Source organism: Vollenhovia emeryi, unplaced genomic scaffold, assembly GCF_000949405.1.
Source record: "Vollenhovia emeryi isolate VEMERY1.0 unplaced genomic scaffold, V.emery_V1.0 DF939160.1, whole genome shotgun sequence".
In the NCBI taxonomy this organism is placed as follows: Eukaryota; Metazoa; Arthropoda; class Insecta; order Hymenoptera; family Formicidae; genus Vollenhovia; species Vollenhovia emeryi.
In genome coordinates, this window is record NW_011967206.1 from 854,067 (window position 1) to 870,343 (window position 16,277).

The 16,277-nt window shown below is 44.3% G+C and overlaps 1 protein-coding gene and 1 long non-coding RNA gene across 13 annotated transcripts in view; one reads left to right on the plus strand and one right to left on the minus strand.

Annotated features, from left to right (window-relative positions):
- Positions 1-16,277, plus strand: part of LOC105564698 (probable Ras GTPase-activating protein) — a 372,283-nt gene that overhangs the window by 287,926 nt on the left and 68,080 nt on the right. The window contains exon 1 of one of the 12 annotated variants that reach the window (XM_012017270.1): positions 3,637-4,771. The exons of the other annotated variants lie outside the window; for them this stretch is intronic. Coding sequence (XP_011872660.1) covers positions 3,895-4,771 — 877 coding nt within the window. The 5' untranslated portion in view covers positions 3,637-3,894. Of the gene's footprint in view, positions 1-3,636; positions 4,772-16,277 lie in introns of those variants that run through there. 12 annotated transcript variants of the gene reach the window in all.
- Positions 1-16,277, minus strand: part of LOC105564700 — a 112,322-nt gene that overhangs the window by 25,292 nt on the left and 70,753 nt on the right. The gene's annotated exons all lie outside the window — the stretch shown is intronic.

Sequence of the window (16,277 nt, forward strand, 5' to 3'; positions counted from 1 at the left end):
GGCTATCTTCACTGGCGGCATCTTTCTATGAAGAGGGTATAGAAAAGTTGGTTTCCCGCTACGACAAATGTCTGAACAATGGTGGCAACTATGTTGAAAAATAGTTTAAGAAATGCTCTTTCATATATAAATAAATAAGTAAAAATAAATTTTGTTTTGAAAAAAATGTTTTGATGTGTTCTTTTCCAAAACGGTACTTAGTTTACGGACAAGCCTCGTATGAACGTAATGAAATTTGATTTGACATTGAGATAACTGTGGCGATCGTGGCGCAGAGGGTTGCGCGCCGCTCTGGTGATCCGAAAATCCGGGTTCAAATCCAAGCAAAACATCGTTTGTTTTTCGTTCGATCGCCACCTCTCGAAAGAAAGCGGCAGCTCATCGAGAGTATCACCTTATCACGGGCGTTCCTCTGCAGAGCCGTTCGGAGTCGGCGTTAAACTGTAGGTCCCATATATCTGACGCACAGATACATGCGAGAGGAATCACGACGCTCAAAAATCGAGCAAGGCGCGACTGGTTAAATCACCTGTTCGCCTTAAAATTCTACGATTTGTGAAATTTCAAGGAGGCCAGGGTTCTGCTTGAACCCTATTGTGCCGAAACTGATGATGATGTATACAGATTCAATTTGACGGAAATGCAGCAAAATAGAGTTCACTGCAGAATGATAAGGGTAAACAATTCTGAAGTTAGTTACACCTATAATTTTTGTAGGCTTGGATAGCTCAGTTGGAAGAGCATTCGCCCAGCAAGCGGGAAGGTCTCAGGTTCAAATCCTGGTCCAGTCCTAGCCCATTATTTTTTTTTCGCCGAAAATTAATAAATGGCGCGGCTTAGTGCCTAACTTCCCGAAGATACACTCTATTTATTACTATGGAAATTAATGAAATTTATCACAAATATTTTGCCTATATTTTATTATATTTTGTATAGAGAGAAAAACACGAACGCTCTTCCAAGTGTAACTTACATATGAAAAATGAGTGATTTCAAATAAATTTAGTTGAAAAAGGTTTCTCGTTTAAAAAGACAAAAACTGCATTTAGAGGACATTCTGACAAATATCTACGAATCTATTTATCTTACACGGCATATTTCTACTTTCTCTTGTCTAGTAATTAAAATAAATGCTTATCCGAGCCGTCTGGATACGAGATTTTCAAGCAAGACCAGGGCATCAATTCTGTAAAAGGAGCGGCTTTATCTCTTTCTATAGGGGACAGTTAGAAAGAGACAAAGCTACTCACTTTTAGCATTTTCACTATAGTGTAAGGTACAGAATTGACCCCCAGGTTCGAATGAGAAATTCACTTGGAATAGTTGGCGCATCTCCACGCTTCGTGGATCATCCCGACGACCGAGCACTTCTGGAAGTCTGGTCGAGCGCAGCGTAGAGTCGACGCGCGTGCATTCGTCGCCGATCCTCCGACAGGTCGGCTGTCCCTCTTTCTCTTTCTCTCTCTCTTGTCTCCTTCTTTCTCTCTTTCACGCGCGGAGACCGCCGCCGGTAGAGGCGCTCGCGTGCACGCTCGGATTGAGTCCGGCCCGTCGAGCCAGATAGCCGTGAGTCCGTCCACGGTGCGGACCGATCGCGCGCAAACGCTTCACGCGCGGAAGAAACTTACTGTCCGTCGACAGTAAACGGTAGCAGAGGAGACACGCTTCTACTCGCGCCGCGGGTGTGACCGCGCCGCGCCGCGATCGGTGAGAAAAGGAGAGTCGGGCGATCGCGCGCTAGATCGTGGGATCTCGAGATCGCCGGGAACACCTCTTACTTTTCTCGGCGCGACTGTCGCTCGAGGACGCAGAAATCGGAGCCGCGCCGCGTCGGTGGATCGTCGCGCCCGCGAATTCGCGAATCCGCGAACGCCGCGGCTGGTTCCGAGCGTAAATTCTCAGCGTGAAGGTGTTGTTTGTGTGTGCGTGCGTGCGTGCGTGCGTGCGTGCGTGCGTGCGTGCGTGCGCGCATGAGTGCGGGAGGGATGCACCGCGCTCGTGTCCGGGCGTGAGAAGAGAAGAGAGTTTATCTCCGCGATGTGTGACGCGACGCGGCGCGCCTCGCAGTGAGAATACGGAGCGACCGATCTCTCCGCTCCTCTTTCCTCGCGCTCGCGATCGCCGGACCCGAGTGTACGCGCCGGAATGCGCGAACTCGCGCGGGGAATCGCCGCGAGTGTCCTCGGGTACCGAATCATCGACGGCAGGTGCGACTCCGCCGGTTCGTAATCCGGCGTCTCTTCCGCGGTGAATTCAGCGGATTATAATCCGCCTCCTATAAATCGTCGCGCAAATTCCCCCTTCCCCCCCCCCGACCGAGCGACTCGCGAGGTGCCGCTCGCCGCGATCGTAAATCTCGACCGGCTCCGCCGACAATTCCGCGCGGCGTTGCTGCTTACGTCCCCGTCCGCACCGACGGCGATTCTCCGCGATCGTCGCGGATTCTTCTCGACCAGTTTCACCTGCAATCTGCAGCTGCATCTCCTCCTCCGTCCTCCGTCGGTTTCTTCTCCTCCACCGGCGTCCGTCCTCCCCGCCGCCGCCGCCGCCGCCGTGGACCCCGCCGACCTCGCGCTCGGGCCTGCCGCGTTTCTTCTGACGGAGAGCCGGTAGATCGAAGGATTCCGTCTTAGACGGAAAAAGTGCGAAATACCGAATGCATATTTCTCTTCTCCGTGCGACGCGCGCTTCGAGACGGAAGGCGGGAAATCGGAGGAAACTTGCCGCGCGATAAGGTCGAGATAACTGCCATCGATAAGTGCACACGTGCTTCGCTGAAACGTCTCAAATTTAATTGGAGGCCGCGGGAGAGGAAGCAACTTCGAACAGTTACATACTAAATGTTTCCTCGATAGAAAAATAGACCCAAAAAAAAAATAATAAAACGGTGAAAGGACTCGGAGCCACAACCGGGTGTTCGTAAAGGAGACGACATTCCAGCGTTTCGCGCGATTAGACCGTCTTCGGTGAGAACAAGTCACTCTACAAGATGAAGGAGTAAAAGAGCGGTGAAAAATACACACGCGCGGAGTACAGGGAGGTCAAGCGGGCACATGAAAAGGTGTGGAATTCCTCGCGGAGGAAACGCGACTGCGCCGCTCCGAAGACGTGCGCGCGAGGGAGCGTAAAACAAACTTGAACGAGGCGCGGGATAAAGGGTGCAGCTCTCGGCCGGAAGAGGCGACTTCGCCGCCGCACGGAGAGGACGAAGGGTCGCGCGTTCGCGGTTCAACGCCTGGCGTTATCCGCGAGTATCGGCGTACAGAGATAACACCGCCAGCTGATGCTCGTCTCGCCTTAACGGCGCACGTGCGTTCTCTCTCGCGCTGTTGGACAGTCTATATTTAGCGAGAGGAGTGTCCCGAGGGGACGAGTCGCGACGATCTCTCGAAAAATTGCCGATTCCGAGAAGAGGAAACGGGAGGAGGAGGAGGAGGAGGAGGAAGAGACGGAGGTCGCCGCCGTTTACCGCGGCCCTGAGGCTCGCATGCGACTCTCGAGTTAATCCGCGGTGCCCCGAGGGCCGTGTCGCCGCGGGATCTCGACGGAGTCGATATCGAGCGGGGACACCCGATACGCAAAAGTGCAGCAGCAGTCGAGGCCCCGCTCGAGAGGAGGGAAACGTCGCGATGCGCGCGTAGCCGTTTGCCGCGGAGATAAAGCGGACGAGATAAAACGCGACGGGTAGAGAGCCCGACTGAAAATCCCGCCCCGCTAGATGCGTGCCAGGGGAAACCGGAGCGCACCGATAAATCGAGCGTGCCGCGTAGGCATGATAGCTCGGGACAGTCCCGGGACTTCCAGATCGCCGGTCGGCGAACGCCGTCAACTCGGACGCCGCTGAGCCTCGCGCGCGTCTCGCTCTGGGGGCGGAGACTTGAGAGATGCGAAGACATGCTGACCGCTGAGAGTCCCGAGGAGTCGCCGAAGCGGCGGTCCACGTTCTACGTGCCGCTGGACGGCGGCGAGCCGGCGGCGCGGCAGCCGATCGCCAAGCTGGTCAAGGGCCACTCGACGGACGGCAGCTGCGAGAAATTCGCCTGCAACACCTTCCCCATCGGCGGCGCGTCGTCGAAGACGCCGGCGAGCGGCTCGCTCACGCGCACCCTGAGCAACAACGACGGCTTCGCGAGGAGGAACGCGGAGGAGACGTTGCCGGAGGTGCGGGGGAAGGTGCAGTCGTTGACGAGGATCTTCGAGGCGTCCAAGTGCGAGCGGGCGTCCGCGACGCCGAGCGGCCAGGCGGAGCAGAGGAAGAAGGTCGAGCGGACGAGGTCGTTCAAGACGATCGAGCGATTCCAGAGCCGGTTCACCGGCAGGAAGGACTCCGCCAGCAGGAAGGACAGCCGCCTCAACAACACCATCGCGTGCTTCGAGGTGGAGAACCGGGACGCCGGGTCCAGGAAGAAGCCGGCGAACGCCGCCGAGGAGAGATCCGCGGCGAGGAGCGCCGTCGAGCCGGCCGCCAAGTCCGGCCGCGACCACAGGCTCGGCCATCAGGAGCCCAGGATCAAGCAGAACACGACCCTCACGAATCTCCTGATCCGCAGGACGCACAGCACGAAACTGGCGAGGAGCAGCAGCACGCTGGTGCGGCTCGGCAGGCACGCGTCCGTCGACAGTCCCTGCGTCGCCGAGAAAGCGGATGTTCGCGCGGGTAACGAGAGATTCAGCAACGAGGAGACCACCGAGGATCCCGCTGCCGCCGATGACGAATGCATCGAGTCGTCCGTCTTCGAGGACGCCGATATCGACGGCGGAGTGCACTCAGGTAGACGAACGGGTCTTTCCGGTTTGTTAAAATTACCGATCGTCCGGCCGGATAGCCGGCGCGATAAATTAAGTATGTGATAAAGATGCGTATTGTTTAGCATAATTATGCTAAACACCGTGTAGATTACCACGCCAACATGATTCCGGATATTGATGTTGATTTATATAACTTAAAGTGGTGCATTGAATCACCGAAGCGATCTTATAAATCAATACACCTGTTAGATATTTCACTACGCTGGGGAAAAAAGTGGTGAATAAAAATTGTATTTCTTGGTTCAACTACGTGCGGCAGGCACGGGCTGTCAGGCAAATGTTTGTTGATTGTCGCAAGTGTTCAGAAGTTAATTCAGAAAAACATATACGTTTCGATAGATGACGTATGTTTAACTTAAAAACATACGTTCGAAATAAAGAAATACCCCCCAACTAAACATATTTAATCATATTAGCAACAGTTTTGTTTCAGTGTAGAAATAGCGGCCAACTATCTACGATAGTTTAAAATCACGCGCATATTTATAGCATTTCTCATCTCGGAACCAAGGTTTGGAAGAGTCTCTCTTGATTTGGCTACAAAAAGTTCAGATCTCCTCGAGATAATCTTAAAGATAAGAAGGTTCGTGCACATTTCTTAAGGCCAGTGTCCACGATGCCAGACCTTGGTCCAGGTTCTAGCATCGTGGACACAGGTCTTCACGAATGTATTTCCACAAACCTTTTTTTTTACGCCGAAGACTCTGCATTAAAGGCACGTGAGCGCCAGGGAGAAATTTAATATTGAAATTATACATATTCGCCGATGAATCACCTACCGCAACATCGCGTTATCGCTACGAGTCGTAGTGTGCTGGCGAAACGACGTGAGATATACGCCCGGTGGTTCGATAGTAGGACATTTAATAGTAAACCGCTCGCGAGATAAATTACATCGCGGTATTTAAAATCGCGGGTATTGCCGGAATGAACGGCCGGACATCGCCGGTTTGTCCGAGCGAGCAACGAGTGTTAATTAGCCACTTCCGCACAGCTCTCTCACGCCACCCACGGCTCTTAAACGATTTTTGACTCGATAATTATGCAACAATTATACGTTGCGTCGTTCCACAAAGCTGCATTTAAGGGCGCACGTGATTTACGAGGAGATCGAGATTCCGGAGTTTTATCGGTAACAGATTCCGAGGATTCACTTAATAAGATCCTGGGTAAACACAGGCCTCCGCTGTCCGCTTCGGAAAATGTTTTATAGCTGTCTGAACGGTGCTTATCACATTTCATTATTCGCAAAGAAATCTACGTGTGTGCGGTGAAATAAAAAATTATTGTAAATTCAAATGTTACACCGTGTGCATTTAGAACGATTTAATTATTTCCGTCTGTACATAAAAGAAATGAAATTTTCAATTCAGTCTGCACTTTTGCAAATTTAATTAAATTGAAAATTTAATTGAGCTTTGATAATTTTACCGCTTTGCCGCAACATAAAATAATTCTTTCCGCGCTGCAACGCGCAAAATCGAATTCGCTAGAGAAATATTCATCGTTCTCGTTTGCGGAGGATCGCATAAAGTGCGTTACATTCTCTCGGCATTGTGCACCGAGACAGTCTAGGTACGGCGGTCAAAAGTACAAAGCCTTTACGTGCCACGGTATAATCGTAATTACAAAGTACAAAATTACAGAGCGCGCTCGTCGCGCCAGAAGAGTGCCGAGACTTTTAAGGGGAGCGTACGCGCGTAATGATTATACACGCGAGTTGAAGCGGCGTTGAAATGCGTTACGCATTGTTACATCTGTCTCGATAATGTATCAGCTTTTTGCGGACGGCGATGATATTTACGCGGCAAACACGCGCGTACGCGGAAACATTAGTGACTCTGACGATCACGTGCAATGTATTCCGAATATATTATTTCGTCTGTCAACTGTGTAAACGGGATTATCTTTGTTTTTTATTGTAAATCGAGGTCAGTGTTACATGCTTTTTTAAATACAATAATATCCGAATTATTTATTAAGTAAAAAATTTTTAGGCAAGCTTTCTCATCTCAAAGCTTAAAAAGATAATTGTCGGACGTATTAATGCCCATTTTCCCCAACGTCGTTTAACCTCGATCTTACTGTTAGTTTCATTCAGCCTTTGCCTCCTTCTAACTGTCCCCTTAAGGCCTGTGCCCACGATGCTAGAACTTGGTCCAAGTTCTAGTTTCGCCAATCAACTTGCAGCTTTTATGGAATAGCTGCAAGTTGGCTACACATTTCTCAGAACTAGAACTTGGAGCAAGTTCTAACATCGTGGACAGAGACCTTTAGAAAGAGACGAAAGATGGCTTAAACTAAGATCAAAGTTAAACGACGTTGGTGAAAATCGGAGTAAATGTTACAAACGAATGTTGAATTATTTGTCGAAACACATTTGTTGTGATAAGCTCTTCCTTTAACCCTTTCTACCATCGTCATCGGGATTCATAAACTTCGTAGAAAAGAAGATTGATCGCGAAACATGTAAAGATTACGATTCGCCGCGAATCTCCGTTCCAAGAAATATCTTTCGTGCGAGCTCTCGAAATTATAGACCGAGTTTCGCGCTGTACATGACAAAGCAAGAGTCCCGGCGTCGAATAATTTACGGTTTAGAGATCAAAAGAGCCAAAGTACAGGCGACACGGCCTCATCTAATTCAAACCGCGGCGAATGAATCGTCGCATTTTCGCATCGGCGACGTCCTCCTTCCCTCGGGCTAATTGCGAAGAATGCACCCAAGCTAAACACGGGTTATCGGAGTAAGTGCACGCGGTCGCGCGTATTAAATCTTGCCTCGGTACACTCCGGCACCGCGGACGATCGGGCGTCTACTCGCGTCCCCCGCCCTCCCGCTGCGTGAAATTATCTTGATATATTGGCGAAACTTAACAGGGCGGATCTAATGCTTCCGAGAATCTTATTATGACGCAGCGGAGAACCGGCGAGGAGGAATAGACGCATACGTCCCAGTTCTGACTTTGGAGCACACTTGTGACGAGACCCCGCATTTTAACATCGAATACTTCTCGGTGATTTTTAAATTCCTTATTTAGGAGAGATCAATCTTCGCGATCAATCTTCTCTTCTACGAAGTTTGCGGGTCCCGTTGACGATGGTAGAAAGGGTTAAAGGAAAAGATCTTGTTGTAACAAATGCGTCTCGACAAATAATTCAACGTTCATTTCTAACATTTACCTCGGTTTGCACCAACGTCGTTTAACTTTGATCTGACTTTGAATCATCCTTTGTCTCTTTCCAAGGGGGCAGCTAGAAAGAGACAAAGGATTAAATTAAGCTAATAATAAAGTCGAAGTTAAATTGGAAATCTCTCAATTTATCGTTAAACGGATTAGCATCGTTTTTCTTCCCTACTTGAAAGAAGAGTTCTTCGCCTTTATTTTTAGTCGTTTATCATTTTAGGATCGCTCGCGATATTTCTGTTGAAATCGATTTCGGATTGATTAAGCGTGTTTGAGGTGACTTGATGATTTGAATCTAGGGCACTCTGTGCATCTCGTTTATTTTTATCCGGGAAACGGCACGTGTACATTACACTTCATATGCTCTATAACCGAACGATGCCGTCAGAAAAAATATTCATGACGATAAGGACAAGATCTCAAGAGAGGATAATATTATACTTTGTACACAATGGGCTGCGAATTAGCTTTGTTATTTTCAGCTACGTTTTCTTCAAATGTAACGAACACGCGATTGGAATTCATATCGCATACTTGCTGATATCTGATTTTCACATGTGATTTATTATTATCTTTTAAAGGCAATTTCTAGTATTGCTTGTTTAAGTTACGACTGGTCTAAAAAAGAAACACAACTGTTTTCGACATAAAGAATTCATAGCGTAACAAAAGAAATAAAATGTTAAGACAAAAATCAACAAACGTGTTATTAATAAAATTGTATTCAATGGCTAATTTTTATCCGCTAAAAAATAATTTCGCAATAATATTATAAAGATTATATTCGTAAATGCCATATGTAATTATTTAGTATTTTAAAAGTTGTCAAATATTTAAAAAATAGCAAATTAAAAGTTTTAAGTCTCTCATTTGGTGCAAATACCGACAGATAAAAAGCAAATATGAACGTAGGATGTAATTGTTATTTTATTTAATAAATAATCAATTTAAATTTTTTCGAGTTAGAAGTGTATAAATTAACACTGGTATTTAACTAATTGCATTTGTACTTAATAAGTATTGAAAACAGTTTGTTTTACATGTGACGTTATCATATTTCCACTTATGTCATCGTTTCCTGGCCGATTTCACGGATTGTTTTATTGAAAAATCTAAATTTACCTGAAACGCAACAGTAAACTTATGTTAGTTTTCACTAAAATATTCTTTAATTGCGACAGCTTTTTAACTTCTGTCTTATATATAAATGTGTTAAGAATAAGAAGAAATTTGGAAAATTATACGGTCATACGTGCTTGCATACTACTTTATAATTAAATATTTAGTAAACGATACGGTAAAAATTATTTAAATTTCTGTTATACATTGTTAGTTCGATTATCTTTTGTATCATGTATCTATATATTATAGGTTTATGTTTTATTTGGTCAAACGCTCGAACCTCCTTACCTTGAGCAATTCCGTACATCGTTTTAACGTTTCACGAAATATTTTCTAACGGGTCAAAACGATTCAATGTAAAGACTGCCCAGGCAGTCGCACTGTCGCGTGTCACGAGCTCTCGAGCGAAGGCAGAAATCGTCTTGTCGAGATATCCGATCGTAATATAGCGAGGGGGGAGAGGCATAAATAAAGCGTAAGACGTTTCACATGGACGATTCGTAGCGGTCTTGCGTTGTCTAAATCCACGATCTACTTTGCCGGGGCTTATTGCGCCGTGCCTGGACTATATGAAATTATTCCGACGTGCCGATAAAGCGAAACCGAGCGAATCTGCGGCGCGGTTTCGCGAAAGCCGTGTCAGTTGCGACACGTCGCCGCTCGCTCGCTGCCATTTCGCTGCACCGTCCCCCGTTCGCCTTTCCAGCGTCGATCTCTCTATGCTAATTTCGCCGGGAAGCAGGAAATGGCGCACGGGCGCAATAGGGCCCGTCCGTGGAAAGAATGGCAAAGCGGTAAATTACGTTTGCGCCAACGGGATAAACGCGACGGACGTGGCGAGAGCTTTATCGCAAAGTTCAGAATGATTTACCCTACGACCAGCTGATCCCGATGCTCCACTCGACGAAGTTCTTTAGCTCCGCGCGCGTTTATGCACGACTGTGTACTATCGTCGGAGCAGAGGCTCTTCTTTTTATCTTATGTGTGACAAACTATTATATTTCAGTTCTAAAACTCAGCTTATGCTACAGTAAAATTTATAGCGCGACGTGTTATCAGGAAAAGGTCGATTTATATTCCGCTGAAATCGAATTCGCGTAACGTTTAAAATTCGAAAGTAAGATGTATCGCTTCTCACATGTCGGAACACTCGTAGAACGTGATATACATTTCGGAGTTCGAAATGGAGGTTTTGCTCCACGCGTCCGTGAGATATCTGTGTTCGCAATTCGCGGAACACGATTTGCACAATTTGAGAGAACGTGGAACGTCAGTCACCGGTAGATCCTCTGCCATAGATCCTGTCTGCGTAGTTATACGTCGAAAATTGTGCGGTAAATTGGACGGGCTGAGTGACAGAAATGAACGGGAAGGGTTTTTGCCCTCGTAAATCAGACCGACACAAGGAGAAAGAGAGAAAGAGCGCGTGGGGAAGGAACGGGAGATCGAATTTCGCGATTCCGTCGACGAATTCGTCGGTACCGTTAGGGCGGCAGAAATTGCGCCGCGGCCAGACGCCCGCCGCCGCGCGCGCCTTTTATTTTTCATCGATCGCCGAAGACCATCTTAATTAAAGAACCGGAGGATATTACACGCGTTGACTCGTAAGTTGTTCAAACGAGTCATTACTCTCCGTTCACCTCCCGCGGAAGCTACGTGCTATGGTTCGGCGAGCCACTCTGCCAAGGGCCAGTTTCGCAAACCTCCAGTTAATCGATTCTCTCTCTCTCTCTCTCTCTCTCTCTCTCTTCTTAAGCTCGGTTTTTCATTTCTTGGTTAACTGCTAACCAGAGGTTAGTCGATTCTGTCTCTTCTTAGATGATAGAGGAAAGTCCCCTATTATGAGATAGGCTCCCAGAGCTTCTGCTGAATTAATAGGCATCGTCTGTTGGTTCCATCATGGATTTATTGCCCTCGGAGTGAAATCTGTTTAGGGGAAAATTGATTGTTAGATCGTGTAATCGTTGCGAAAAAGATTTGTGATTGAATTTGGACGTTGAAAACTTGCTATCTAATATTAGAATCCTATCTCATAATAGAGGGCTTGCTTCTAATATAGAAAAAGACAGAGAGTCGACTAACTTTCTTATTAACAGTTAACCTGAAAATGAAAAACCGGGCCTTGGACAATAATATAGAAAAATTTAGGGAGTCAACTAATCTCTGGTTAGCCGATGTTCGCCGATGTTTGTGAAACTGGTCCTAAGGGCAAGAGTTTATCTGGGAAACAAATGCGACAAATATAAAGTAGTGTGTGACTAATGAATATTAGTTACGCGACTCTTGTTCCTCTTTTGAATTTTATTTAGAAGCAACCACTTCTAAGAATATTTTTAGATATCCTGTAACATAATATTAAAATGTTAACCATTTAGATGTTTAACGTTAATATTATAAAATTAACTTGTAAAGTCAGAATTAAAAAAACAGAAGAATCGAGACATTCTTTCGTCTCTAAATGGATCTTGTAATTTATTATTATTAATAATTACAACGCTAATGAGTTGCAATGTTCCTTCAAGTTATCTAAAGCATTCGACTTTTTTACGTTGTTCTCTTAACTTCTGCAATAAATCGTGCATTTAGTTGACATCGTTGTTAGGAATAATGTGAGGTACATTATTTTCGGCGAAGGTTGACAAGATTAATAAGCCCGGCAGGAATGCGGTCCCCGAGATTTGTGTGACTAACTTTGTGATGAAACACGTGAACACTAATAACACGAAGACTCCCCACCGTCCAAAAATCGCGTTGATTGCAATCCGGGGACCTCTGCATCGACATTTTGGGAACCTACTTGTAGAGCCCGTTCGTTCAGCCACCTGCTCTTCGAAACCAAATCGAAAGAAAAAGCCGCTGCAATTATAGTTCCCTCGACCAAACTTCCCTCCCATCGTCACTTTATGTGCATACTTTTAGTATTCTCTTTGTTCTCTCTCTCTCTCTCTCTCTCTCTCTCTCTGTTTCTCTCTCTCTATCTCTCTCTCTCTCTCTCTTGTTGAATATATATTCATCACCAATTGGAGTACTGAGAAGAGTTTAGTGACAACAATAATTTCGTAAACTGATAGATCTTTTAAAATTTTGAAAAAATTAAATTTAAATTAATATTCTTACGCTTTGAAAAAAAATAGATTGAAAATCGCTGTTTATATTAAACCTTTCAAATAATCAAAGCAGACTGTATACACATTACGCTTTTGAGGCACGAGTGGTAAAAATATCGGATAAAAAATCATTTAAAGTGAAATTAATCGTCATGATAACATAAAATAAAATAAAATAAATCTTTTATGAAGTTGCTTCTCTGTACAGCCTGTAATGTATGTGATAAACGCACTCTCTAAAAGCACCATAAGGTCGGTATCGCGCGATATTGCTGTTTGGACCATATTGCACGTTTAGAGAAAAAGCAGCTATCGCACCGTCACTGTTCGACGTCGCATTGACCTTTCGGGATTTCATTGCGCCTCGCACAATGACACGAGTCCGATTTTTCACATTTATTCTGACGCTGTCTGAGTTTCTGTATGAAAAAAAAGTTTCAACCCATCAATCGATTTCACAAATGAGCGTTTGAGAGATGAATGGAAAAGGAGAGACCTGACCGGATCTTTCCTGTTCCATTCATGGTCCATTTCCGCCGCTTGCCTTGTATCCGTGAAAAATGACACACCGTAAATGGTAGCTTTATTTCGGCAACTGGAATGAAAAGAATTCCTTTCTGATCTCTCTCTCTCTCTCTTTCTCTCTGTCTCTCTTTCTCTCCACTTTTGTTCAAACGGGGGAAACTCACTGAATCATTCGCTCGGAAGAGACACGAGATTAAACAGGAATAACACGCGCATATTTTCCGTTGTAAAAATGCTAATACAGGAATACAGTAGCAGTTCAGTGACGCGCACTCGTGCGAATTAATGGCGTTTTTTTTCAATTCGTAAAACCGCCTTGATTAAATACGATAAATTTTTTTGATATAAATGTTCAACATTGCAAAAATTTTGATGAATAAGAAGGGGGGAATTCAAAATTGCAAAATTTTTTAATATTTTAAATTTACAATTCTATTTCATTCAAAGCATTATTACATGGAAAAATGCAGCTGCCGTAGCTAAAACCTGCGCGTGGCAACTAAATTTCAGTTGTAAAATATGGACAGCTTAATATTTAGTTGTGATAGCTAAATATTTTGCTACTGTGCCTATTGTATTAGGTGCGACCGCAAACCGTTTGCTGTGCTTTAGAAATTTATAGTAGTGGCAGCAAAATATTTTTAGCGAGCCATGATTAGCTGCAATAGCGAAAAATTTTCTTTCAGTGCGTTTGAAGTAGCCTAGATTTTTGTTTTGGTAAATTTTTTACCTTTCATCTCGAAATCAATATGAGTTAGTGTTTAGCGGGCCGCGATAACGCGCGACGTATCAACGTACGAGATAATGTCTATTGCGCCAACTGGTAAAACGCCATCGCACTGACCTCATGGCACCGTTAGACGCTAACGGCGCGTCTCGTTGACGAAAAGTTTCGCGCGCGAGACTGAAATCAGATTTCTTCAAGGCGCGTTGCTCAATGTAGGTCCCGTTGTGAAACGATTTCGACACGACGTTACTTAATTACAGTTGATACCAGTTTAACCCGTGGTCTTATATTTCGTACCGTCGTTTACACATCACCAATTAAACCTTTCATCGACGATCACGATTTGCTTGATAGTATCCGATTTAAATGTAACGCTTGTCGTATACGGCGCGATTACCGCATGCATGGCGATTGGAGTACAATTGTATTCAAGTATTCAAAACACCGAAGAAATATATGCCTATATTTTTTTAATACGTGACTAGTTACTTAAAAATATAATGCGAAGTATTTATGTACATTAAGTATCATGGATAAAGATATTTAGTGTGTTAGGAAAAACTCATGTGCTACTGCCCTATATTAGTAAGAATCGACTGAATCTGCGAACGGGAAATAGTGACTTCTGCGAAAGGCCGAACGTGAGAATACGCCGGAAATCTATTCCCATCGAATTTCCCAGTACAGCAAGATTCTTCGATTCTGCTTCCAGAGAAGTTTCTTGGCGACTCGTTCTCGTTTTCTCACGATCGATTCTCGCGATCGACTCGTTCTGATTTCATTTGTAATGTCTACATACAGAGAAAAAGCTTGAATCGATTAATTTTTCCATCACTTCGTAAATCTTTCAATTTCTGTAGAACGACGAGTAGTTTTAACACGAGAATTGGATGTGAAATGTTTTAAAGATTCACAAACAAATTGCACAAGTATGCTATATAGTAGAATTAGGCATATTGAGTCGAAAGTCTCGAAGTATTGTTGTCGCTTTTCCGAGATGCTGATTGGCTGTCTCGCTTGTGCGATACGACATGCTTCAGTCGTGTTATTTGCAGCTGTCAAACCATGCGAATTTTTAGAGAGAGCAAATGGCGGGCGCGAAGCGCGCGCTTGTGTTGTCTAGTTGTAGATAAAATGCAATAATAATGTCTAGGAAAATTTCGTAATTTATCTTATTTACTTTTAAACTTTACATATTTAGGCTGAGAGTTTCACTGCGCGCATATAAATATCTCTTACTTTCTTGGCAATTGCTTCCGAGAATACGCCAGAATCTCTTTACATTTATAACTGACTCGCATCGCAGCGCAATGTTAGAGCAAAGTTCTGTTAGTCAAGGCGAGCTAACAGTCGACAGACCGCAATTACACGAAGTGAGCGGATTTCTTTCCTTTCGCCCCGCGGCGGTGGCGGTTGGTGCGTGAGAACAGCGAACGATCGCAGTATGCTGCTGTGCATGTCAAAAGTCGGTAACGAAACCTGTTATTTTTTAATACCCGATCATTTGCTAACTTTTTATCGCGATTGTCTGCCCAGGGAACTGAACGAATCTCTCGTAGGACGATTATCCGAATGCAGAACAATAAGTAGCATTCTTTCAACGAAAGTTCGTTACCTTCGTTGTCACGGAGAGAATTTTCTCCTAAAATTTACCCTGAAAATCATGTAATCGTGGGACAACATGGCATTTCGAGAAGAACTTTATGAGAGTTTTTTGAAATTTTATCATACATTTTACTAGTATGGTAAAATTTAAAAAATCTTATTTCTTTCTCTTAAAAATTATCCTGAGAATCATGTAATCGTAGGACAACATGGCATTTCGAGAAGAACTTTGTGAGAGTTTTTTGAAATTTTACCATACATTTTACCATACATAAAATTCTTCGAAATGCCGTATTGTCCTACGATTACATGATTTTCAGGATAAATTTTAAGAGAAAATTCTCTCCGATAGATTAGCGGACGTTTAGCGATCTTAATTTCCTTGATCGAGGCTTTAAACGTGTTCCAAGCTAGTATTTCTCTTTATGTATATATTGTATGTTACTGATAATTATTTATGTCGTAATAAAATAGTGTAAGTAACAATATGATATAAAATGTAAAAAGCGTGATCGCTGTCACACGGGATGAGCGTAAGTCGTGCAAATGAACGGTAGATAAAATCGGCCGGGAATACGCGATAGCCTCGATCCCTTTCGTTCGATTCGCTGAATAGATCTTAAATCAAGGGATATACTAAAGCATTGTCGTGGAAGTAGGGCGTGGCTGAAAAAACAGATATCGAGAAAGGTCACGGATTAAAACAGCTCGCTTTATTCCAGGTGAGAATACGATTCTCGTAAATTATCGACATTACTGCAGAGACGTATTTCTGTGTTCTATGTATCTCTCACAGCTCGACTCGATCCCTACGGCGATCGATGAAACATCACGTTACGAACTTAGCTCGACTTCGTTATCGTCAATTAATCAGCTATCGGTTTTATTCTCGAAGACCGTATCTTCCATATTGAGAAAATAATTTCATTGGCAATGTCATCAAAAATCAATCCGTGAAATTAAACATATTTCACTGTATTTATATTTTTACGTTATTTAACGTCACGTTAGTTCATTAAGTTTATTAAATTTATTTGTGTCACTTTTGTACTTCGACTTATCGTCTTGGTCGCTCGTATAAACCTATAAATACGCGTGCACGCGGTTAGGGTGCGCACGTGCGTGCGTTCGTGTACTGAGAAAAAAATTTTCTTAATTTTAGAAAATATATTTACTAAAATTAGATTTACTTGA